Consider the following 26640-nt stretch of genomic DNA (forward strand, 5'->3'; position numbering starts at 1 on the left):
AGATGCTCTAACTATTAAAAGCTACTGGAGGAAGATTACAATAAAGTCCCCTATTTATTTTGTTCACTTGGTATAATCATTGATTTACCAAGTGATTTTTAAGGAGGTATATATTGGAGACGTTCTACAAGTGTATCTGTGTATGTATATATAGAGAGAGTCATTAGGTGCAATTTAGCTTTGATAGTGCTATGTCGTGCTTGCCAAAAACAATGGCATGTCCTGGAGCTCTGGTACATGGAAGATGGGAGGTTTTACATTCTTGTGTTAAAAAAAAACAAACACAATGTCACTCGATGTCTGAAGAGAGAAAGAATATGAAGAAACAAACCAATGGATGGTACTAGCTCGTTACCAATGGATGGCAATTAACGGGCAATGGATGGACGAGAGAAACTAACTAAAGAGATCGGTCGATGGAGGACTAGAGGCATGCGAGCTCCTTGAGGCAGCCTGTGGCGCTGCCCTTGGCGTTCTTGCATACGGCCATGGTCTTGTTGTTGGTGCCACTGTACTCGACCTTGACGTTATCCATGGTGACGCCGGTGCAGGGGATCTTGTCGGAGCAGAGCAGGCTGACGGCCTCGGGGCTGGAGGAGGTGCCGGTGACGTTCTTGAAGGAGACGTCCTTGACGGTGACCTTGGAGGCGCCGCTGGCGGTGCAGATCTTGTTGGGGCAGTACTTCATGTCGATGATGATGGGGTTGGCGGAGTCCTCCATCTTGATGTTCTCGTAGTGGATCTTGGAGGCGGTGAGCACGGAGGCGGCGTCCTCGTACGCCTTGATCCGGAGGCCGTTGCTCGTCTTCTTGAGCGTGCAGTCCTTGACGTTGATGTCCGTGACGTCCTTCTCGTCCTTGTACCGCCCCAGGCTGCCGATGCTGATGCCGTGGCCGGGGCCGCAGGTGACGCCGGTGATGTTCACCTTGCTGGTCCCGGGGCCGATGGAGATGCAGTCGTCGCCGACGCCGATGACGGTGTTGACGATGGTGACCCCGGACGAGTCGCCCATGTGGATGCCGTCCGTGTTGGGGCTGTCCCCGGGCGCCGTCACCGTCACGTCCTTGATCAGCATGTCCTTGCACTGGAACACGTTCATGTGGAAGAACTTGGCGTTGAGCAGCGTGATCCCGGACACCTCCCCGTTGTTCACGAAGTCCAGCACCAGCGAGTTGGGCAGGATCTTGCAGTCGTACTTCTTGGCGCACGAGTTCTTGCTCCACACGGCGGGGCCCTGCCCGTCGAGCGTTCCCTTGCCGGTGATCACCAGGTTGTCCACGCGCAGGATCTCGATCCAGTTACCCTTGTACTGGCTCAGGTCCGTGGTCGCCAGCAGATTGCCGTCCACCTGGATGGTCACGTCGCCCTTGCACGGGCCGGTGAAGTTGAGCGGGCCGACGAGGTAGTCGCCCTTGGGGATGAGGATCGTCTGCTTCCCGGTGCCGCCGCACGCCGACGTCCACGCCTCCTGCACAGCCTTCGTGCTGTCCGTCTTGCCGTTGCCGGAGGCGCCCAGCTTGGTGATGTCGAACGACCCGCCGGGTCCGGACGCTGCTTTCGCGTCGCCGCCCTCCTTGGCAGGAGCGGAGGAGCTCTCCTTGTCCTTCCCAGCGTGCGCGGCGCAGACGAGCACCAGGAGGAACAAGGCTCTCATCGCATTGTCTGTGCACGCCATTTTTATTTGTTGTGATATGATGCTTTGTGTCACTCGTTGCCTGGGCACTTGGAGCTATTTATACCTCGGTGTTTGCTAAAGGGGTTCGTCTGCTATGTTTATGGCATGGTCACGTTTGCCTCTGCTATCTTTAGAGCAGGCTTCCCGTCCTCAAGCTCTTCATGCACTGTTTGGACCCTTCAAGTGGAACCATTGCACTGCGGAGAGCGTAAATAAATTCAATAGCAAAACAAAGAACCAACAATGCCAACATTTAAACCCTACTTACATGTTGTACTATACCTTTTCGTTACAAAGTAGAGCTAGGCTTTGTTTACATTTGGCTTTTCTAGAAGAGCCAAAACATCTTGTAATTTAGAATGGACGGAGTAAATAACAATACTCGTAAAGAAGAAAGGAACAATAATTTGATTTACACAACGTGTGCCGGCAAAGTGCACAAATCGGATAAGCCCGAGGCCAATCTACCATGGTCCTATTACATGCGATGGTTAACGCAGCTAATCAGCAAACCTTCGCTGAATTAGAATCTAGGCATCTAGCGAACCATCACGTAGTATCACAACTTTTTCCTTTTTTAGAAAAATTGGTTCCGCAACTTTCCAATTCTAAAAGTTACTAAGCTACACACATAACTTTTGTGCTTTTGAGACATAATTTATTATCACAACTTACAATCATAACTTTGTCAATTTATTTTTTAATGATATTTTATAGGTATTTTATCATGATAAATTGTCTACGTAACTTTTATAGCCTAACTTGAAACTAACACGTATGTAAAGTTAGACCGCTCAAGTGGCACTAAATGACCGATATGCAAACAAGTTTGCTTCTCTTGATAGTACGACCATCTATCCTAAACCTGATCATAAACTTCTCTACACACCTATAACCAGTGAAATGAAATGCCCTATAGGCATTCCATCTCCTCCAATGTTGATGCAACACATGCACCAACCTTGATCAACAAATGATATGATCCACTTCATATCATCACGTGACTTTATTGGTTTATCGATCTTGACCTCACTTACTCTTCACTGTTGCCTTCGTCCATCCGCGCCGCTCAAGCTTCACCGCCACACGGTTCATCTCTCCAAAGCCTCTAACTTACCCTTCACGCTTGCAACCGGTCCATCAAGCCAAGTCTTGTCTTGATCTTCTCCACCTTGATCACATGACTCAATGTCATATCTCATATGCAATGAGCTCCTTCATCACATGTGTGAGCTTTGCAAGATATCCAAGTCATTTCACCTCCATGGCATAGGTTGCTCACACATGATGTACTTATGGACTAATCACCTGTGTATCTCACTCAAACACATATTAGTCCATCTAAGATTGTCACTCAATTACCAAAACCAAACAAGGACCTTTTAGGCTTCACGGCACGGACGTTCCACACCCAAGCAATGAATTTCCACGCAAGCCACAGAAGATTTGAAAGTGTAAGCTCTTGGTTGTGGTAGGCTATATGTTTTTGTGTATTGTATAGAATTGTGAGCATTTTTTTTCATCCCAGCATATCGATGATATCCTCGTTTATAGTATGCCTTGCCCTATACTCATATTCAAAAGATAAAATGAATTTCAACTAGTTTTTTTAGCTTCCTAGACATTCCTTTTGAGTTGAGGGGGGTCTCCTTTTCCGTGTCACTCACCCATGATGGTTAAATTGTTTGTCGACACTTATCGAAGGCCTTAGTCTCCTAATTATATAGTCAATCATCACCAAAACACACTTAGGGCTTGATTGCACTTACAATCTCTTCATTTTGGTGATTGATTGACAACATATTAAGGCATACATTCAATTACAGAGATTGACTTTTTGATAATATGAATATAAGTGCTCCCCTTAATATATGCATATTTCAAATTTGAATACTCTCTTGTCCTAAAATGAAAATGATGCATACGTTTTGGAACAAGTGATGGAGCTCCTCTTATATTCATGTAATCATGGGGGTGTAGAAAGATGTCATGTAAAGATGTGATGTGTATGACATGTTAAGCACACTGGTGAGCTTCCTGTCTAAGCAAAGCCTCCGCATTCTGTGCAGAGTCAGATATAGAACTCACATAAACAAATAGGAAGCATAGTAATAGACACAAGCAACACAGGCATATAATAGCTGAGATTTAAAGGTTCTACCAGCCCTATTACATGCCAAACATCCAAATCCATGTCCATCAACATAAGCTACCACATAGGCGATGCAAAGTATATTACATAACACCAAAGATCAAGAGAGAGTTCGAACGAAATGACTCTCACAACTCACGAACTAACCAACGACTATCAAGATGAAACTCAATCTTCTCACTCCCTCTTTGTCGACAAGCACCAAAATAGGAATGAACAAGAGAGGATAAGGCTCTAGTCGTTGTCCTGCTGTCGCTGGTGGCTCTAATCACTGTCAATGTCATTATCTAAATCATCCTCGTCATCCTTCTCACTTTCAGCAGCACCCTTGCCTTTAGTCTCCTCCTCATCCTCTGTCGTCTACTCACTAGAACTGACACAAGCACAGTTGATATTTCTTACGACTATTGGAGATTTTTGCAAGCGTACGGAAAATATCGAAGTAGCACTTCACTCGGTGAGTATTCCAAGGTCGTACTTATATTTTCCCGTGAGAAAGCATATGGCTAGGATAGTTGATGAATAGAGATATCAAAGACTAGGTTCTCAAACAATTGCACGACCTTAGTCAGGGGTTAACGACTATGGCGCACAGATCGGTAGGATCAAGATAGGTAGGACACAAAGAAGATAGATATGTCAAGGAGTATGACATAGCTAGTGGGAGAGCGAGCAAAAGAGAGTCCTATGTAACTTCTACTAAACAAGCATAACATAGAAATAAACTTAGTAACTCAGCTATACTAGAGATTAGAAAGAGTTTCTTAGCACTTCGGGGCACAATCCGCCTAAGCTAACCCTGAGGGATTAACTACATGTGATTGCAACGAGCCCTACGATTCAAGAACTAGACCCAACATGGTGAAATATAGAGGATGGATAGGGCTGCCACCACCTTTCACCTACCACTAACTATCTAGGGATCTTGTCGTTTCCACAGGCAAGCTATAGCCTAAGCACCACGCTTAATCTATAAACTCACTTCTTCAATCCGAATAAGGCTAATGTGAAATATGCAACTCTTTTGAGCAATGATCCAAAAGCCAATGTTTGTGGAGTTAAGATAGGAAATCAATTCTACAAAATTGTGTACCAATCATCTTATAGCAAAAGATGAGTCGTTAGTGAGGCCCATGCCTAGGTGCAATAATATTGGTGATGCCCATGCCAAAGGAGTCCCAATTGCTTGGCCTTTGATATTTGTATGTTCAAACTAGCTAAACTTTACATCAATGTACATACATGGCCTATTTTGTAATGTGATAGCTTACATTTTCTTTGCAGGTTGAAATGATGAATGGTTGAATTTCTACAACTTACATTTTCTTTGCGTGTTATGGGAGGAGCCTCCGTGTTCTGCCGGGCCGGCCATTTTTGTGGAAGTTGAGGGGTATAAATACCTCCCCTCTCTCCCCCAAAAGGTCATCTTCTCCATTACTCCACTCCAACAACCAGTGGCTCGTTTCTCTCTCGTCCATTGAAGTCTCCAAGCACTAAGCTCATTTCTTAGTGATTTTAAGTGGTGTTTGGCCTTGTGTGAGAGATTAGAAGCTTGAGAAGAGCAAGCTCCTTCCCATTTAAGCACTTGGTGAAACCTTAGCTATCGGTGGTGTTTTTTAATCTTGGAGCAAGGCTCCTAGCCGGGTAGAGGTTGCCCGTGTAGTACTCCAAGCTTTGTGAAATGCTTCGTGAAGTTTGTATTGCCCAGATTTGCTTAGTGGAACCCTCAAGCTTACTGCTTGGTAGTGGTCTTGAGAAGATGTAGGAGCTGGAAGAAACTCCAAGCCTTTGTGGCTCACTCAACAACGTAAACTTATGCAAGCCTTGGTGGCAAGCTAAATCACGGAACAAATATTGTGTCTCTTGTGCGTTGTGATTTTGTTGATATTACTTGTGTTTAAATTGAGTTTCTAGAGTTTGGACCTGATCTACTTTCTTCACAGGTTCTAGGTATGCTAATCAGCTTCGAATTAGTTGTGATTTTTTTAGAACCAGGCTTACAACCCCCCTCTAGGCCTTGGTAGATCCTTTCAACTAGTCTATCGATATACAAAGAACTGATTTTTATGTTGAGAAATTTGATCCGAACAAGTTATTGAAAAAAATAAGTTATGTGTAATTTTTTGAAAGACGTTGAATAACAATAACTTATGTATGTAATTTATGTTATATTTATAATTTATTATGTAAAGTCGTGCTATAAAGGTTATGTTGAGAAACTGTTATGAATAAGTTTGCCCTCTGTTAGTTATTAACAAAAGTTAGGCTATAAAAGTTACGTAGAAAATTTATCATGATAAAATACCTAAAAAATATCATTAAAAAATAAATTGACAAAGTTATGATTGTAAGTTGTGATAATAAATTATGTCTCATAAAAGCACAAAAGTTATGTGTGTAGCATAGTAACTTTTAGAATTGGAAAGTTGCGGAACCAATTTTTCTAAAAAAGGAAAAAGTTGTGATACTACGTGATGGTTCGCTAGATGCCTAGATTCTAATTCAGCGAAGGTTTGCTGATTAGCTGCGTTAACCATCGCATGTAATAGGACCATGGTAGATTGGCCTCGGGCTTATCCGATTTGTGCACTTTGCCGGCACACGTTGTGTAAATCAAATTATTGTTCCTTTCTTCTTTACGAGTATTGTTATTTACTCCGTCCATTCTAAATTACAAGATGTTTTGGCTCTTCTAGAAAAGCCAAATGTAAACAAAGCCTAGCTCTACTTTGTAACGAAAAGGTATAGTACAACATGTAAGTAGGGTTTAAATGTTGGCATTGTTGGTTCTTTGTTTTGCTATTGAATTTATTTACGCTCTCCGCAGTGCAATGGTTCCACTTGAAGGGTCCAAACAGTGCATGAAGAGCTTGAGGACGGGAAGCCTGCTCTAAAGATAGCAGAGGCAAACGTGACCATGCCATAAACATAGCAGACGAACCCCTTTAGCAAACACCGAGGTATAAATAGCTCCAAGTGCCCAGGCAACGAGTGACACAAAGCATCATATCACAACAAATAAAAATGGCGTGCACAGACAATGCGATGAGAGCCTTGTTCCTCCTGGTGCTCGTCTGCGCCGCGCACGCTGGGAAGGACAAGGAGAGCTCCTCCGCTCCTGCCAAGGAGGGCGGCGACGCGAAAGCAGCGTCCGGACCCGGCGGGTCGTTCGACATCACCAAGCTGGGCGCCTCCGGCAACGGCAAGACGGACAGCACGAAGGCTGTGCAGGAGGCGTGGACGTCGGCGTGCGGCGGCACCGGGAAGCAGACGATCCTCATCCCCAAGGGCGACTACCTCGTCGGCCCGCTCAACTTCACCGGCCCGTGCAAGGGCGACGTGACCATCCAGGTGGACGGCAATCTGCTGGCGACCACGGACCTGAGCCAGTACAAGGGTAACTGGATCGAGATCCTGCGCGTGGACAACCTGGTGATCACCGGCAAGGGAACGCTCGACGGGCAGGGCCCCGCCGTGTGGAGCAAGAACTCGTGCGCCAAGAAGTACGACTGCAAGATCCTGCCCAACTCGCTGGTGCTGGACTTCGTGAACAACGGGGAGGTGTCCGGGATCACGCTGCTCAACGCCAAGTTCTTCCACATGAACGTGTTCCAGTGCAAGGACATGCTGATCAAGGACGTGACGGTGACGGCGCCCGGGGACAGCCCCAACACGGACGGCATCCACATGGGCGACTCGTCCGGGGTCACCATCGTCAACACCGTCATCGGCGTCGGCGACGACTGCATCTCCATCGGCCCCGGGACCAGCAAGGTGAACATCACCGGCGTCACCTGCGGCCCCGGCCACGGCATCAGCATCGGCAGCCTGGGGCGGTACAAGGACGAGAAGGACGTCACGGACATCAACGTCAAGGACTGCACGCTCAAGAAGACGAGCAACGGCCTCCGGATCAAGGCGTACGAGGACGCCGCCTCCGTGCTCACCGCCTCCAAGATCCACTACGAGAACATCAAGATGGAGGACTCCGCCAACCCCATCATCATCGACATGAAGTACTGCCCCAACAAGATCTGCACCGCCAGCGGCGCCTCCAAGGTCACCGTCAAGGACGTCTCCTTCAAGAACGTCACCGGCACCTCCTCCAGCCCCGAGGCCGTCAGCCTGCTCTGCTCCGACAAGATCCCCTGCACCGGCGTCACCATGGATAACGTCAAGGTCGAGTACAGTGGCACCAACAACAAGACCATGGCCGTATGCAAGAACGCCAAGGGCAGCGCCACAGGCTGCCTCAAGGAGCTCGCATGCCTCTAGTCCTCCATCGACCGATCTCTTTAGTTAGTTTCTCTCGTCCATCCATTGCCCGTTAATTGCCATCCATTGGTAACGAGCTAGTACCATCCATTGGTTTGTTTCTTCATATTCTTTCTCTCTTCAGACATCGAGTGACATTGTGTTTGTTTTTTTTTTTAACACAAGAATGTAAAACCTCCCATCTTCCATGTACCAGAGCTCCAGGACATGCCATTGTTTTTGGCAAGCACGACATAGCACTATCAAAGCTAAATTGCACCTAATGACTCTCTCTATATATACATACACAGATACACTTGTAGAACGTCTCCAATATATACCTCCTTAAAAATCACTTGGTAAATCAATGATTATACCAAGTGAACAAAATAAATAGGGGACTTTATTGTAATCTTCCTCCAGTAGCCTTTAATAGTTAGAGCATCTCCAGGAACTTTGTATAATTTACTTGCTAAACCAGTGACAAGTTAACAAAATAAGTATCAACCTCAACTTAGCATAGCATCTCCAGTAGTTCCCAAAAAAAAAGCAATTGGTAAATGTAAATCAATGAGTTTTCCAAGTGGCTAACAAAAATTGGAGCATATTTGATTGGTTTCTCCAACAGTTTCCAATATCTCGGTCCTCGAATATAGAAGATAATTTTACATCAGGAATCTCAAACTATTTCTAAATCATCCTAACAACTTTTATATTTTCATTCTCTTGTATATTTGCATCAGGAATTCTATCCTAGCCACTCTTTATTTTTACCACATCCTTCCACCTTAAGATTATATGATGGATACGCACGCGATTAGGTCGAGTTTGTCAAGTGCAGAAAGATTGAGAGTTGAGATAGGGAGTTGTTGGAGAGCAGTTTTTTTTAATTTTACTAAAAAAATCTAGATTGGGAGTGGGTTTTAGAAACTCTTGGAAATGCTCTTATCCTCCTCTCCAATACTTTCCTACAAGAATAAGAACTTCCTAAAAAAAAGACCCACATTTTTGTGCAGCAATTTCAGGTCTTCACGGCGTCCTTATCACTCCATCTTTCGTGAGCCATTGGCCTGGTAACGAACTAGAACCACCTCCTATCTTACATTGCATGTACCCAAGCTCCAGGACATGGCCATTTTTTTTGGCAAGCACGACATAAGTCACATAGGACTATCAAAACTTATATCAAATTTGACCAAATCTCTCTATACGACATAAGAGCATCTCCAAAAGTTTTCACAACCCACTTCTAATCTTGATTTTTTTTTGCAAGATTAAAGAAAAACTGCTCTCCAACGACTCTCAATCTTTCCACACTTGGTAAATTAAAATCGACCTGCCACCCGGTGCCGACTCCCACTCCGAGGCCAAAATCAATCGGGCCTGGCCTCTCCATCCTCCTATGTTGCAAATGTATGTTTCAAGTGTTTTAGATGTTATCAGATGTATGTTGCCAGTGTTTCATATGGATATTGCAAAAGTAGATCGGGATGTTGCATATGTTGCAAGTGTTTCAGAGGCATGTTGCAAGTGTTTGTTCAAAATGTTTCATCTGTTTCAGACATATGTTGCAAGCATTTTTATCTAGATGTTGCACATGTTTCACGCATATGTTGCAAGAGTATGTTCGAAATGTTTCAATCTTATGTTGCAATAAGTGTTTTCATGTTGCAAGTTGCAAGTGTTTATATGGATGTTGCATATGTTTCACACATAAAGTGCAAGTGTATGTTCTAAATATTTCATCTGCTTCAGACTTATGTTGCATTCAAGTGTTTCATGTTGTAAGTATTTCGTGTCTCAGAGATATCTTCAGAGAGTCATGGGGGCATGGCCTAGGCGTTGGGGGAAGGGGTGCGCGAGCTGAGGGCCGGCAGATGGGGCGCACGGTGCGCCTAGGGTCCTGCGGATAGGGTGTACTCATCCTCATCTGGACTACCGGGTCCCACCCACGCAGAGAGAGGAGGAGGTCAGGGGGAAGGAGTGGCGGGTGCAGCCTGTAACACCCTCGGTGTTACACCATAAATCATTTATGAAAAGATGTCATGAGCATCATGATTATGTGTAAATGCATGTGATAAAGTGTGTAGATCAATTTCTGTAACTCGAAACGATCAACTAAAATGCAAAATGAAAGTTGATTCGATAGTCATGTTATATCACTTAGGGTTTAAAACCAATTTTTATTAAGCAAAAAATGCTATAGAACATGTATGTGATACTTAAATAAAGTTTGAAGTACAAACTTTGTAGATGACAATGAAATAATTGCGGTCGAAAAATGATATTACTAGCTAATATTTTCACTAGCTTAGAAATCACAAATGGAAATTAAATTCAGCTCAAAAACTTAGAAATTTTTAAGTCTGCCAACAGTTAGACACTGCTATGTTTAGCAATTTATTGTGAGAGATTGGGTTAAGGAGTGGTACAGTGTTATAGCTCGAGTTGGTAGTCTCATATGCCATCTTGAGCATGGTGAAGCTGGTTTGGCTCCTGGAGCAACCGTCTGGTCGCGTTGAAGGCTTTAAAATTCGTGAGTGTCTCGGTTTCAGGCTGGTTGGCCGTGTGGCCGTGATCACCGTGCTCTGGCGCACGGCATCACCGCATTGGTCACACATGTGCGTGCGCGTGCTGCCATGCGCGGCTGGCCATGGCTGCCTCTGGCCTGGCCAGGTCTCAGCTGCCACTGGCCCCACCATGCGGAGCCACTGCAGCTGCTGCCGACTACCCCGCACGCGCCGCGACGGAGCCGCTGCCGGTGCCATCAACTCACCGTCATGTCCGCACGAACGATCCGCCTCGCATCGTGATGCTGCCGCTACCGATGCCACTACGACGCTGTGCTACTGCCGCTTGCCTTGTCCTAGTTCACACATGGGCTACCCTATGCCATCGTCCCACCTTAATGGCGATGTGGCCGCGCATGTCGTGCCCCCACCTGCCTCTGCACGTGCACATGTGGTTTGGTCGCATTATCATGTAGCAGGTGTGCAGATGCCACCTTAAGTCCGGTCAGCCGTGTCTCACCAAGGCGTGGACGAGCCAAGCCCACCTGCCGCGTCGTCTCTCTCTTTCCCTCTCTCTCCCTCTGCTTTCTGCCACGGTCGGGTCGCATCACGGTGAGCCAGAGAGCGAGCACCTCTCATCTATTTCTCATCCTCGTGTCTCCGCCATCACGTCCGCTCTCCAGCTGACCCCACCTTGCCTTGACTCGCGTCACGTCGAGCTCCAATTTTGAAACTTTGTCGCCGCAGTGTTATTAAGGCCTGTCACTGCCCGCACTGTGGCCAGCCTCCACCACTTCATCCCACGCCAATTCCTCTTCACCACTAGCTAGCCATGGCTCCTTCTTCGTCGTGCGCATGTTAGTCGTAGCTCTAGTGCCGCCTCCTCGCCGCTGACACAGTCGTTCCTTTATGGTCTGCCATTCACCTCGCCGTGCGCATGTGGCTAGCCTCGCTCGGGTCGTCTCTGGCCAAGACGGTTTCTCGGTAAGGTCACTGGTGAGTTGTCATGCTCATCCGCTACCCCTATTGCCTTGTTGTTGCTGCAGCTTACCAGAACACCGTCGCCATTGCCGTAGGGTGCCCGCCGTCATGGACAAGTCCTTCTACGGCATCCTGGCTCGTGCAACCGTCGTCCATCGTCTTGCGTTGAACCATAGGTGAGCGTCGGCCTCATAGATAGGTCAGCGTGGGTCCCATGTGGGCGGCGCAAGCGCCAGTGCCACCGCTCGCCGCGCCGACACGTGCGAGGGAGGCCGAGGACCTTGCCATTATAAAGAGGAGGAAGTTCCAAGGGTTTCATTGCAAAGTCGCTGTTTATAGAAATAGTTACGTGGACTGTGGGTTGTTTTGCTCATAGTCTAGGGGGCATTTTTTGCTAATGTGCCGGCGCATAGGACTTCCTCGTCGTGGGCTGCCTCTATGTGTGGGTCGCGCCTCGCTTGTGGGCCGTCGCGCGCTTGCGCGTGCGCGCGTTGCGCCGCGTGGGCCGCGTTGGGCCAAATTGAGTTTATCTTTTTCATAGAGAATAGAAATAGCTTTTTATTTTAATTCTGAGCTAAACTTTGGTAAATCATATAAAATCATATAGGTATCCAAAAATTGTGAAACTAATTTTGTTAGCTCCTAAAATTGTGCTCTATCTATTAGTGTATTTATTTCATATATGTGCTTGTTGATACCAGGAGCTATTAAATTATTTGAGAGTGCTTCATATTATTAGGTTAAATATTGTAGGAATTTTTGTGGTAGATTGGTGATAGAAAAAAAATAAAAAATTTATAGTAGCTTCATGATATTATTATGTGCTCACTATAATTTTTATAGCTTTAGAATAGACTTAACATAAAGATAGTTAAATGCTCTTTGTTTCAAATATACATTAAATAATTAGTGTAAGTAAGGATATATCTTTAGTTGCTAAGCTAAAGGTTGTTAGTTGAACCCAATACTTTGTTTGATGAAAATGATAGCTAGCTTAGTATCTTAGTCATTAGAGTTAGCTTAGTAGCTTGGTAGATGTATTGTTATTTTAAGAGTTGTTGTTGTCGTAATACTAAGAGTTGCATCATCATCGCATGCACGTAGAGAACAAGTTGGCAAAGATCGTGACCATCAGAGATCATGAGTTCAAGGAGGTGATTGAGGAGTATGAGGAGGAGATCCTCATGTAGGAAGGTCCTATAGCTGCCACTAACTGACTAAGCTGACACCCCGCCTGCCCAAGGCAAGCCTCGGTGCATAAGCCTTATTTTGAATAATTACTGGATATATATGTGATGTGCATTTATGTTATAGGCTTATTGTTGAAACTACATGCATAGATAAACCTACCTATGAGTCCTACTAGCATAGGTCGAGTAGCAGCTATGCTTAGGCTATCGATAGCGTGAGTAACCTATCGTTACTCACAATAAGTGATTATTATTATTATCACTCTCATAATAAAATGGTGAAAAGGAAATGGAGACTGGGAAGGGATATGATACGGGTATTGGTGGGTGTAAAAGGTTGTGTTCCATGGCCAACAGGGCATAGCTTAGTTACACTATTTTCCATGTTTGTGTCGGTTAAGGACCGGCCATTGCATTGGATTCTAGTCAGGTCACAGACTTATTATCCAGAGCACATACTTGTTTATGGGAGCAGGGAAAGTGAAAGGTCCTTGTGTGATTTTTGTAATTGAGTGACAACCTAGGTGGACTAATTGTGTTTATGTGAGATACATAGGTGATTAGTCCACAGGTACATGTGTGTGATCAACATATGCCATGAAGGTGAAAATGGCACGGAGATGTTGCAAAGCTCACACATGTGATGATGAAGGAGGTTATTGCACATGAAACATGACATTGAGTCATGTGATCAAGGTGAAGAAGATCAAGACATGACTTGGCTTGATGGACCGGTTGCAAGCCTGAAGGGCAAGTTAGAGGCTTTGGAGCGATGAACCGCGTGGCGGTGAAGCTTGAGCAAGACTTAGCACCGATGGACGAAGGCAACGGTGAAAAACAAGTGAAGTCAAGATCGATGAACCAATATTATCATGTGATGATATGAAGTGGATTATATCATTGTTGATCATGTTGGTACATGTGTTGCATCGACATTTAAGGAGATGGAATGAAATACGCAAGGCAAAGGTATAACCTAGGACATTTCATTTCACCGGTCATAGGTGTGTAGAGCAGTTGATGACTGGGTTTAGCATAGATAGCCGTACTATCAAGAGGGGTAAACTTGTTTGCATATCGATCATCTAGTGCCACTCGAGTGATCCAACTTTGCATCGTCGCTAGGATCGAGTGGCGTGGTAAGTTGAGTGGCTAATCCTTTGGAAAATATTTGTGAAAAGCTAACACACATACACATGGTGGTGTACACTTGGTGGTGTTGGCACATTTGCAAAGGAGAAGAAGTTGGTGAAGAAAAGGAGTTAGTCGCGCTGGTCACAGAGTGACCAGACGTGTCCGATGTGGATACCGGACGTGTCTGGTATGTTATCCAGACTTCGGGTAGTCTGACAAGATGACAGGATGCGTCCGGTGTGGCTATCGGACGTGTCCGATATTTCGACCCAAGGTGAGCGACTAAGTGAAAGTAACTGGACGCTGAGGAGTTACTGTTCAGTGTCCGATCAAAGAGACATAGCCCAAGGTAGGATCGCAGACAGCGATCGGACACAGTGACCGGATGCAACAACCAGATGTGTCTGGTCGCCATACCGGACGTGTCCGGAATGACTCAGCAGTCTTGGATTTCAGCACTATAATTGATTGGATGCTGGAAGCTTCCGGTCTGGAGTGACCGGACACGTCCGATCGGCCCTAGGAGCTTACTGGACTCGGCCAAATGCTGCGGCTTAGTGTCTGGTCATTTCCTAACAGCGCATCCGATGCGACATGTTAGAGAGAGCCATTGGTGGCAATGGCTAGTTTGAATGGGACATGTGGCGGGTCAGCTGTGACCGGATGCAGGTGACCGAACGACCGAACGCGTCCGATGCAAACGACCTACGCGTCCAGTCATCCCGAAATTTGCCCAGTGAAGGGGTAACAACTAGTTTAGCCCATGGGGCTATAAATAGAAGGTGGTCTCAGCCATGGCTTGTGCTGAGCACCTCGACGGACTTTGTGTCCATGCTTGTGAGTGCTTGAGAGCCCTCCATCTCATATATGCTTGATAGTGATCATCCGATTGTGTGAGAGAGCGATTCTAGTGCGATTGCATCATGAAGTTGCATCGAGTGGCACTAGGTGATCAAGTTGCAAGCTGGTGGTGCTTGTTACTCTTAGAGGTTGCCACCTCCTAGATGGCTTGGTGGTGGTCTCCATCAAAGCCCGCAAGAAGCTTGTGCGGTGCTCCGGAGAAGAGCTTTGTGAGGGGCATTGTGCTCGCCCCGAGGGAGCCACAAAGAGCAACTCTAGTAGAGCATGTCATTGAGCGACCCTTACTTTTGGGGTTGGTTCTTGCGGTGCCCAACATGTGTGCTTGGCGGGTGATGCCAATTAGTCGCTGAACCACCAAGTGAGTGGTCAACACAATGGGGACTAGCATGTTGGCAAGCATGTGAACCTCAGGAGAAAAATTACCATGTCAACTTTGTTCTTCCCATTGGTATGCATCCTCATTACATAAGCTTGTAATTACTTTCATATACATTGTGCTTGTGTAGTTACTCTTGTAATTAGTTTGCTTGTATAGCTCACTAGTTACCTTCTTTCTTGTGTAGCATAGAAGTAGCTCCCTTGCGTGACTAATTTAATTTGTGTAACCTTGTTAGTCACATTGCTTAGTTTGTGTAGCTAAGTATTTGCGCTCTCTAATTTGGCATTGGTTGCCTTGTTATTAATATTGCTAGTGAGCTTAGTTGGCTTTGTGCTTTTGCTTACTAGTATGTGTAGGAGCTCCCCATTGCTTAAAGTACTAGTAGTATAGGTTTGTGTGACCTTGCTTCTATAATTGATTAGGTGAGCTCTAGCTATCCCAGCACCTTAGTTACTTAATTAGGATCTTTGTAATGTTCTAGAGAACTTTGATAGAGGGGTGTAGTCTTGGCTAGACCAAATTGTTTTAATTACGCATTTGTTTCGGTTAGCTGACGTGATTAATTTTAGAAAGGACTATTCACCCCCCTCTAGTCCACCATCTTGAGCCTACAAGTGGTATTAGAGCTAGGTCTCTCATTTGTGGTCTTCACCGATCCGAGAGGATTGCGTCTAGTGGGCTAGATGATTATAAGACACATATTTTTATGGCACAAACTTTGTACTTTGTTAAGATCACATGCTTGATCATTTTTGTGCAAAGAGACCTAAGTTTTGGTGGATTGTCACTAGTGGTCTCACCATGTCTTGGACCATAGAAATCTCTCCAAATCTCAAAGAGTTCTCTATGAACTTGATGCGCATGCTTGTTGTTTTCTAATGGATGCATTGAGTTTTGATTTGATGAAACAAGTAAATATCACGGGAACTGCTCATGAGATATGGGGGTCCATCAAGCACACCTTCGGTGATTCCTCCACATGGGATGATGGTAAATTCAAGAAGGAGGATGATCACAAGGTGGAGCCACATGAGTGTGTTGAACATGACCACAATTTGGTGATTGTGAAAGATTGCTCCACCTCATGGTCAAGTGATAAGGATGATGATGCTACCACAAAATCACTTGACAATATTGATGGTGATGCCTCAAGTGATGTACATGATGATCCTACCCCATGCACACTTGATGGTGATATTGGTTCATGCTCAAGTAATGATGATGATGCTACTACAAGCTTTCCAACTACACCACATTGTTTCATGTCACAAGGTGACACCAAAGTATCAAATGATAATGTGGTTAATCATGTTGATTCATATGATGAGCTTGTTAGTAGACTTGCTAGCATGACCATGTCTTTAGAAAATGAGAAAGCTAAAACATTGAAATTGGAAAATGAAAACTCATTTCTAAAGAACTCTTGTGAAGAACATAAGAAATTACTTGATGTTCTAAAATTAAATCATGAGACACTACTTGCATCTCATGAAGAATTATTAGAACAACATGCTTCTCTCATTAAAGTGTTTATAAAGAAACTTAAAAATAATAAGAGCTCATCACATGGATCAAATGATAAATTGCAAAATATTGTTAACCCTTGTGATGTAGGCAAGAAGCATGTATCCACCTCTTGTGATAATTTATTAGATATGCCATGCTCTTCATATATAGATGCTTGTTCTACTTCTATGTCTTGTGAGACTAACCATTTGAAGGAGAACAATGAGCTCAAAAGTGAAGTGAATAATTTGAGTAACAAATTAGAGAGGTGCTACAACACCAAAGTCACCTTTGAGCATATGATGAAGAATCAAAGAAATTATGGTGACAAGAGTGGCATTGGCTTCAAAAAGAGCAAGGGCAAGAACATGAAGATGCAAGAAGAAAAGATATCTCATTTCATGTGCTACCGATGCCATGATATGGGACATCTTGCCAAGCATTGCCCAACCAAGAAGCCTCAAGATGAGCCAAAAGCAAAACCCCAAGTTCAAGTCAAAATCAATCATCAAGATGGTGATTTGGGGATGAAGAAGAAGAAGACAAGAAGAGGTGGTAAAGCAAGAGCAAGGCATCCAACTCCTAATCAAGATGCCAAGATGATGAGCAAGACCCAAGATGAGAAGAAGGTGTATGCTCACATCAAGTGCTTCAAGTGCAAAGATATGGGACACTTTGCCTCAAAGTGTTCTACCAAGCTTGATAAGAAGATTCAAGCAAAAGAAAAGAGGCAAGGTAATGAGAAGCAACATATGAGCAAGGAAGAGAAGGCTCAATCAAAGAGAGTTTGCTACTCATGCCAGGAAAGGGTCCCCTAGGTAACACCCCTAAGTTTATTTCAATTAATGTTGATTATATGCTTAGGAAGGATGGTAATGGTACCTCTATGGTTGCTATTGCAAAATATCCCACTACTCATACTAAGGCTATGCCTAAGTATGTTGTTCCTAACTTGAGAGGACCCAAAATTATTTGGGTACCATCAAAAAGTGGATGATTGATTATAGATACCATCGGCATTGGAGACTTGATTCAATTGATTTTATATTGATCATCATATGTTGAATCAAGATATGAAGCCTAGTGCACATCCAAACCCAATGACATGACAAATTGAGTGAAGTCCAAGTGCTATCAACATACAAGTGCTATAATTCAAGCTGTTGATGATTTATTGGATTATTTGATGGCTTGCAGAATAATTTGAGTTGAAGCTTGCTAGTTGGATGATCATGAGCTAACCAAGGTATATCTCTTGTTGATCATTTCATTTGGGTGCATATGAGTTGATTGAATTGGATAAATATGCAATATTGCTTACTATAAGATGATTGAATGGATAATTACCTAGTAATCAAGTTTGGATTGATTTGCATTGGATAAATTCATGAGATGACTTTTAGTAAGTGGATTGAATGGATATATGTCTTGTGGAAGTATTCAAACAAGTTAGTTTCAAGTTTGATTCACATTTGATGAAGTATAGCCCAAGTGTTTGAAATATGTTATATATTGAGAATCTGAGTAAGTTATGATCTTTGCCATGTATGAGTGATCAAAACTTATTCGATTGGCATAAAAATTAGTGTATATGCTCTAGACTTATGATATAAGATGATGTATAAATTTTATAAGAATTGGATAAGAGATGCTTCAGTTTTGGACTGGATCTTGTTAGTTATAGTGCAGCAATTTTCAGCATATAACAGTGGTGGAAGAATTAAAATCTAGTAGCAATCTATAAGTCAAATGAATCTCATTTTTTTACAGCTGCTAGATAACTTAGTAAAGCACATCTCCACCAAATTTCGTGGTATTTGGATCTGTACTTTGAGATATATGCATTTTTCTTTGAAGAGTACAGAATCTGCCAGAAAAGTGATAATTATTGGATTGATCTAGAGTCACTTCGATTGAAAGGTTCTCAAGATGGAAACATGTTTATAAGTAGTTGAGGTACCTAAGTTTGGTTTTGATATGATCTAGAAGCATGACAAGCAAAGAGTACAAGGGCTTTTGATTGTGGAGTGTACTTTGCACATATTTGGTACTCAAATTAGAAAATCAAGATCAAACTTAAGATGAAGATAAAGTTTAAGTTCTAGTGACTATTAGAAATCATTTGGTAGAAAAAAAGAACTTAAACAAGTAGAAAAAAAGGACTTAAAGAAGTAATCAAGGTTACTCATCAAATTAAATCCATCACTTGGGTCAATCAACAAATTCATTTCAAGTGAGTATCAAGAATGGTTCTTGGAGAGAGGTCACTTCTCCCTAGTGTAGGGGCTTGCCGCCTATGTGTAGGTAAACCAAGTATGGCACTTGGAAGGCTAACATGGAAGTGGTGATCCGAGGAACATTTGAGATGCTTAGTTGAAGCAATCAAAAGGGTTGATCAAGAAAAGCAAGCAACACCCAAAAGAAAGATAATCATGATATTTCAAGTGGTATTCTCACATTGATGCTCTTATGCAAGCATTGATCAAAAGATGAAGCAAGCCAACCACAACAAGAAAGTGCACTTGATCATAAGTGGTATTCATTTCATATGGGTGAAGAATGGAATTCAAAATGGTATCTATTGGTCTTCACCAAGCTTATAATTGGACTTCACATTGCTATTGAAGTAATAAATTGGAATCTATGTGACTATCCTCTACTCCAACATAGCAAATGTATCATTGTAATGTGCATGATCATTTCATCCCTTACTAGTATGCGGTTAGTGCATATGGTACATGCTTCATAGGATCATGCATAACAAATGAAATGTTTACATTCATAGCCTACCACTATTGCTTGAATGATTAATTGATCTAGTGGTTAGTATATAAATTTGTTCATGAGCTAAGTAAACCCAAGTACTTGATTTAATTTGGATTGACAACAAGTGACAAGTACAACATTGGTAAGATAACCCTTGCAAGAGGTGTGAAGAAGCTTGTCATTGGTTCAAACTGGACTTGGAAGTTTAGGCAAATCAATTTAGTTCAAGTCAACCATAGAAGCTCATGATAGTGATAAGAGTACAAGCACAAGACAACAATGCAAATGGATATCTAGTTTGTTTGTTTCAAGTAGTATCTAGACTCAAGTATTTCATCAAATTCACAAGTGATGTCTAGATCAACTCACAAGTGATATTCTATAAGTGGTACTCATAAAGATAGCAAATGTTCAAGAAATGGTTTTTATTGATAAATCCAACAAGTGGTTCCATACTTAGAAAATGCTTTCAAGTGGTATCACATCTACACGTTGTATTAATGATGCAAGACGATGGTTCCACAAGTGATCCTCAACTTTAAGTGATCATCAAATAAAGAATGCATCCCTCACCTACAAGAACTCAAGTGTATCAAATGGATGATCCATGCTATCACATAGGGGGTGGTGTCCCACAAATTGATATCAAGATCAAAGATCATTTGTGTGGTATCTCAAGAAGCCCTACACAAGATACAAGTGGTACAAGTTACAAGTGGTATCTACAAGTGGTGTTATTCCAACAATCAAGTGATGTCCATAAAAAATCCAAGATTCAAGCCTCAACCATCTACCCCAAATGCATACCTTTGCATCAATGAGAAGCACACCTTTTATGGAAATTGATGACAAAGGGGGAGAGATTGTACAAAGATATGAAAGCTTTGAGATTGAGATTGTACAAGGGGAGAGATAAGATATGAAAGCTTTGGGAGAGATTGAGACAAAGAAGTAGATGTTGCACATGGACATGGATAAAGAGGGAGCAACATTGAAGAAAAGAGAAGGATCAAAATTCTTGGATAAGAGAAGCACACAAGTAGGGGGAGCAAGCTCATGAACTGATTGATTGCATTTGATATGTGCATATTCATGTGCTTGCTTGCATTGCATAAGTTCTTAAATTCAATATGCATGCTTGTGTGATGTATGCTACTTGTAGAATTTGATTGATGAAATGAAAACTAGCATACATAGAATGATAGCTAGACACATGGTATGCTTTTCAAGTAATGCTAGTACCTAGCTTTTAATGTTGATCTCATGAGGTATCTAGTGCTTTTTATTTTCAAGTGTTATCTAGCTAACCATGGTGTTAAGGATGAACTTAAAGGTGCAACTCCGATTGGTATCACACTTCAAAGGTTTACTCTATACACCTTAGCATCATTTGGTAGTAATTACTCTTCCACATTTCCAATCTATGCATATGTGCGAACTTCAAACCAAACACTCTAGCACATATGTAGGGGGAGCTAATACTACCATCTCGGGTTTGTGGTACTTGTCCAAAATCATTTTCACATGGTAAAATTGCTTGGGCAAGCAACATGAATCCAAAAGAGCTTAATTTTCATATCTTTGTAGAGTTGTCATCAATTACCAAAAAGAGGGAGATTGAAAGGTCCTTGTGTGGTTTTGGTAATTGAGTGAAAATCTAGGTGGACTAATTGTGTTTATGTAAGATACACAGGTGATTAGTCCACAGGTACATGTGTGTGAGCAACATATGCCATGAAGGTGAAAATGGCGCGGAGATGTTGCAAAGCTCACACATGTGATGATGAAGGAGGTTATTGCACATGAAACATGACATCGAGTCATGTGATCAAGGTGGAGAAGATCAAGACATGACTTGGCTTGATGGACCGGTTGTAAGCATGAAGGGTAAGTTGGAGGCTTTGGAGCGATGAACCGCGTGGCGGTGAAGCTTGAGCAAGACTTGGCGCCGATGGACAAAGGCAACGGTGAAAAGCAAGTGAACTCAAGATCAATGAACCAATATGATCACATGATGATATGAAGTGGATCATATCATTGTTGATTGGTTGGTGCATGTGTTGCATCAACATTGGAGGAGATGGAATGGAATGCGCAAGGCAAAGGTATAACCTAGGGTATTTCATTTTACCGGTCATAGGTGTGTAGAGAAGTTGATGACCAGGTTTAGGATAGATGGCCATACTATCAAGAGGGGCAAACTTGTTTGCATATCGGTCATCTAGTGCCACTCGAGTGATCTAACTTTGCATCATCGCTAGGATCAAGTGGCGTGGTAAGTTGAGTGGCTAATTGTTTGGAAAATATTTGTGAAAAGCTAACACGCATACACATGGTGGTGTACACTTGGTGGTGTTGGAACATTTGCAAAGGAGAAGAAGTTGGTGAAGAAAAGGAGTTAGTCGCGATGGTCGCAAAGTGACCGGACAAGTTCGGTGTGGATACCGGACGTGTTCGATATGTTATCTAGACTTTGGGTAGTCTGACAGGAGTGACCAGACGCGTCTGGTGTGGCTATCGAACATGTCCAATATTTGGACCCGAGGTGAGTGACTAAGTGAAAGTGGCCGAACTTTGGCTCAGAGGAGTGACCGGACGCTAAGGAGTTACTGTTCAGCATCCGGTCAAAGAGACATAGCCCAAGGCAGGATCGCAGACTGCGACCGGATGCTATGACCGGACACAGCGACTGGACACATTCAGTCGCCATATTGGACGTGTCTGGTATGGCTCAGCAGTCTCGGGTTTCAGCGCTATAATTGATTGAACGCTGGGAGCGTCCGGTCAGCCCTATGAGCTTACTGGACTCGGCCAAACACTATGACTTAGCGTCCGGTCATTTTCTAACAGCGCATCCGATGCGACATGTCAGAGAGAGCCATTGGTGGCAATGGCTAGTTTGAATGGGACATGTGACGGGTCAGCTGTGACTGGACGTAGGTGACCAGACACGTCCAGTCACCACCGGACGTGTCCGGTGCAAATGACCTGCGCATCCGGTCATCCTGAAATTTGCCCAGTGAAGGGGTAATGGCTAGTTTAGCCCATAGGGCTATAAATAGAAGGTGGTCTTAGCCATGGCTTGTGCTGAGCACCTTGGGGACTTTGTGTCCATGCTTGTGAGTGCTTGGGAGCCCTCCATCTCACATATACTTGATAGTGACCATCCGATTATGTGAGAGAGCGATTCTAGTGCAATTGCATCATGAAGTTGCATTGAGTGGTACTAGGTGATCGAGTTGCAAGCTGGTGGTGCTTGTTACTCTTGGAGGTCCACCTCCTAGACGGCTTGGTGGTGGTCTCTATCAAAGCCCGCAAGAAGCTTGTGCAGTGCTCTAGAGAAGAGCTTTGTGAGAGACATTGTGCTCGCCCCACGGGAGCCACGAAAAGCAACTCTAGTAGAGCGTGTCATTGAGCTACCCTCACTTTCGGGGTATGTTCTTACGATGCCCAACGTGCGGGCTTGGCGGATGATGCCAATTAGCCGCCGAACCACCAAGTGAGCAGTCGACACAACGGGGACTAGCGTGTTGGCAAGCACATGAACATCAGGAAAAAATCACTGTGTCAACTTTGTTCTTCCCATTGGTTTGCATACTTGTTACACAACCTTGTAATTACTTTTATATACATTGTGCTTGTGTAGTTGCTCCTGTAATTAGTTTGCTTGTATGGCTCACTAGTTACCTTCTTTCTTGTGTAGCATTGAAGTAGCTCCCTTGCATGACTAATTTGGTTTGTGTAACCTTGTTAGTCACATTGCTTAGTTTGTGTAGCTAAGTATTTATGCTCTCTAATTTGGTATTGGTTGCCTTGTTATTGAGTATTGCTAGTGAGCTTAGTTGGCTTTGTGCTTTTGCTTACTAGTATGTGTAGGAGCTCCTCGTTGCTTAAAGTACTAGTGGCATAGGTTTGTGTGACCTTGCTTCTATAATTGATTAGGTGAGCTCTAGCTAGCCCGACACCTTAGTTACTTAATTAGGATCTTTGTAAGGTGCTAGAGAACTTTGATAGAGGGGTGTAGTCTTGGTTAGACCGAATTGTTTTAATTCCACATTTGTTTCGGTTAGCCGACGCAATTAATTTTAGAAATGACTATTCACCCCCCATCTAGTTCACCATCTCGGCCCTACAGAAGGCCCGTTGCTCTCTTGTCATGGGTTCTGGCTCTTTCTAGACCAATTGATTGGAGGCGGGGATGGTGGAGGTCTAAGCACCACACTAAGTCCGAGACTCAGGTGTGGGGGTTGGAGTCCAAGTTTAGATGGATACCTGCACCCCTTGATAGGAGAGTGGTGGGTTGGTCCTACTTGTGCCTGGGGTACAAGCGGGGCATGTGTTTCAGGGTACCCAGCTGGGATACATTGGTTCATGAATCACCATGTAATACGGTACGACTTGTCTACGATCTAGCACCATAGTAAGAACTGGAAGATGAAAGGGAATGAATGGATCTGATTGCTCAACTCTTGCATGAAAGTAGAACAGGTGCTTACATAGAATAGTTAGCTAACGAACTAATCATGACTGCTAATAAAATACATACATAAGGATTCACTACTAGTAATGCTTATTGCAAAAAGGAAACCCAGAACACTATGAAGCCTATCATATCCTTTAGAGTCAGGAAATTATTCCCACTAATCGGGTAAGTCTTGCGAGTACATTGTGTACTTAGGATTTATTTACCCTATTGTAGGTACAGCTTGAGAAATGGCTGTTGTGTGGAGGATTCTTCTAGTAGGCATAGACGGATCATTATATCTTATCGTTAGATGTTTATTTTAATTTCGTTGTTTAAATTCCGCACTCTAAACTTGATATTGTAATAATGTATTTCTGAGAACTCTTGTTGTATGAAATGAACAAAGTAATGTAAACTCGTTCTTATTATTGGATCCTAGAGGGAAAACATGGATTGTTTGAGTTCTCCCTTGGGGTGTGCTCGATGGAACCGTCCGATGTTGCTTGCTTTCAGGGTGCTTAGTGTCTAGTGGAAGACAAACGCCTCCGGAAGCGTGTTATTTTAGGCAGTTCTACCACACAGCCAGGGTGCGCATACGGGGCTGGGTGAGGTGGATGGGAGTGGGGTATGCATGCATGGTGGGGTGAGGTAGATGGGGGAGGGACATGTGCGTGCAGCAGCGATACGGTGCAGCGACAAGCGTGGGTGGCTGGGTAGGGTCAGTAGCATGCACGGGCCGTCCGGACACGCACATCCGCTACGGACGTCCAGGCACTAGTAAGTCCCCTTTACTTTGCATTGGGTTGCTGCTGCTGCTCATCGACAGCCGTAGCATATTAAGCAAACTCTGCGTACGTCCTGGATGTATCATAGTATTTTAATTCTTCTAGTTTATTTCTTCACACCTCCTCTATCTCAGTCACTTGAGAACGAGGACACGCTCAGGCGACGCAAATTTAGGCGCCCCACGCCACGCACTCACTACACCTGCAGCACCTAAGCCCTACTCCGGCGAGCTCCTCCCCCCAACCCACTCCAATGAGTGGACCCAGTGACCTCCCCACCTCTGGTGAGCAGATCTAGTGGTAGCCATGGCAGATCCCATGAGGTAGGCCAGTTCTAGCCATGCCCTTCTTCCCTAACTCTAGAGGCCTTAGAAGGGTCCAGCCAGGGGAGGTAGGCAGGTCAAGCGGTGGGGATGGTGGAGGGTAGTTTTAGGGGCCCTCACGGTGATGGAAACAGCCGAGCTAGGTCAGGGCGGGGGCATCGAGGCCATTCTTGCCGGAGTTGGAGAAGAAAGCGGTGGGGGGAGAAGAGGGAGACCGCCGCGTGTCGACTAAAGATGCTCAACAGTCCACCGAGGGGTATGCCCACGATGATAGATTATTTGGTAGAGGTGCGCGTGATTAGGAACCAGATGGTAACAGAGACACAAGACACAAGATTTATATAGGTTCAGGCCGTCAAGATGACGTAAAACCCTACGTCATGTGCTCTGTTTGGTTTGTATTGATCTGGATGACCATGTAGCTCTCGACTAGGGGACCCCTGCCCCTCCTTATATACTCTAGAGGGGTAGGGTTACAAGGAAAGTATCCTAGTCGGTTATATGGCAGGTATTCTATTTGGATTATAACTTCTATAAGAGTCCTAGTAAATCATATCTTCTAGAAGCTTTGCGGTGTACGTCGACCAGTGTTGTGCGCCGCAAGTCTTGATGTCGTGGATTGGACCGTCCTTGATGGTACGACCCATGTCCCCTGCTGTAGGTACCTGGGGGTATATCCCCCACACCACGGGTGCGGTGGGTAGTGGCGGGGAGCGGGCGGGAGTCGGGACACGGTTGGAACCGAGGAAGAAGATGAACAGCGATTGCATCAACCAGGGATGTTGGATCTTGATCCAACGGCTCAAATCCATCGCTTGAAAAGAAGGACAATTCAGGCGCCTGATATATAACAATTCCCTTATTTCAATAATTATTTGTCTCTTCGGACACTAATTCACACTGTGTTTGTTTTTGACACAAGAATGCAAAAGCTCAAAATCACCTGGGTGTTTTTTACTCATAAATCGAAGGACATAAAATCACATACATGAAATAAGCATGTTGTGTATATTTCAGACTTGTTTGAATACTTATGTATTCGTTTCAATCCACATGTGTTGAGTGGATCGTAGTGTAAAATTAGTTTAAGTTCCACTCTATTCATCTCAACAAATGTGGATTGAGTTGAATACGAGGGTAACCCTGAAAGCGTTTTTGTAAGTAACATCCTATGTTTTTTTCTCATGCTAAAAAACACTAAAATTTTAAAATTTTACAACAAACCAAAACTTGTTTGCCTGTTTACACACAAAACCGTTTTCAAAAACCCTTTTAAAAACCTGCATTAAATTAAAGCATTTACATCTTTTAAGATTTCCTTGAATTTAAATGCAGCACTAAAAATCCATTTGCGTGTGAAACCATTTGAATTGAATTCATTCTTCTATAAATCCTAAAAGGGATAAGTCCTTTTTTTTAGAAACGTCCATTTTCTTTTCCTGTCTAAGCCAAATCAGACCCAAACCACATCCCAGTTCGGCCCGCTTCCTGTTTCCTTTTTCCTCTGCACCAGCCCACCTTCTTCTTCTCTTCCCTTTCGGCTTAGCCGACTCTGCTCCAGCCCACCTCTCCTCTTCCCTTTGTCCATGAGATATAATTAATTTTGCTCAAAAAAAATGAGATATAATTAATTGAAAAAGATCATATTAACCCCTCTTA

General features: G+C 43.8%; 2 protein-coding genes across 2 annotated transcripts; one reads left to right on the top strand and one right to left on the bottom strand.

The window, feature by feature from the left end:
* Nucleotides 1-318: 318 nt before the first annotated feature.
* On the bottom strand, nt 319-1700 carry LOC136521475 (exopolygalacturonase). The gene has a single exon (XM_066515223.1). The coding sequence runs from the start codon at nt 1673-1675 to the stop codon at nt 425-427; it is 1251 nt and encodes a 416-aa protein (XP_066371320.1). The 5' UTR covers nt 1676-1700; the 3' UTR covers nt 319-424.
* Nucleotides 1701-6826: 5126 nt separating this feature from the next.
* Nucleotides 6827-8208, top strand: LOC136521558 (exopolygalacturonase). The gene has a single exon (XM_066515305.1). The coding sequence runs from the start codon at nt 6852-6854 to the stop codon at nt 8100-8102; it is 1251 nt and encodes a 416-aa protein (XP_066371402.1). The 5' UTR covers nt 6827-6851; the 3' UTR covers nt 8103-8208.
* The last annotated feature ends 18432 nt before the right edge of the window (nt 8209-26640 follow it).

Source organism: Miscanthus floridulus, chromosome 18, assembly GCF_019320115.1.
Source record: "Miscanthus floridulus cultivar M001 chromosome 18, ASM1932011v1, whole genome shotgun sequence".
Lineage (NCBI taxonomy): Eukaryota > Viridiplantae > Streptophyta > Magnoliopsida > Poales > Poaceae > Miscanthus > Miscanthus floridulus.

Excerpts from the sequence above, each read along its gene's own strand:
- LOC136521475 (XM_066515223.1), bottom strand. The coding sequence starts at position 1,675 with ATGGCGTGCACAGACAATGCGATGAGAGCCTTGTTCCTCCTGGTGCTC.
- LOC136521558 (XM_066515305.1), top strand. The coding sequence starts at position 6,852 with ATGGCGTGCACAGACAATGCGATGAGAGCCTTGTTCCTCCTGGTGCTC.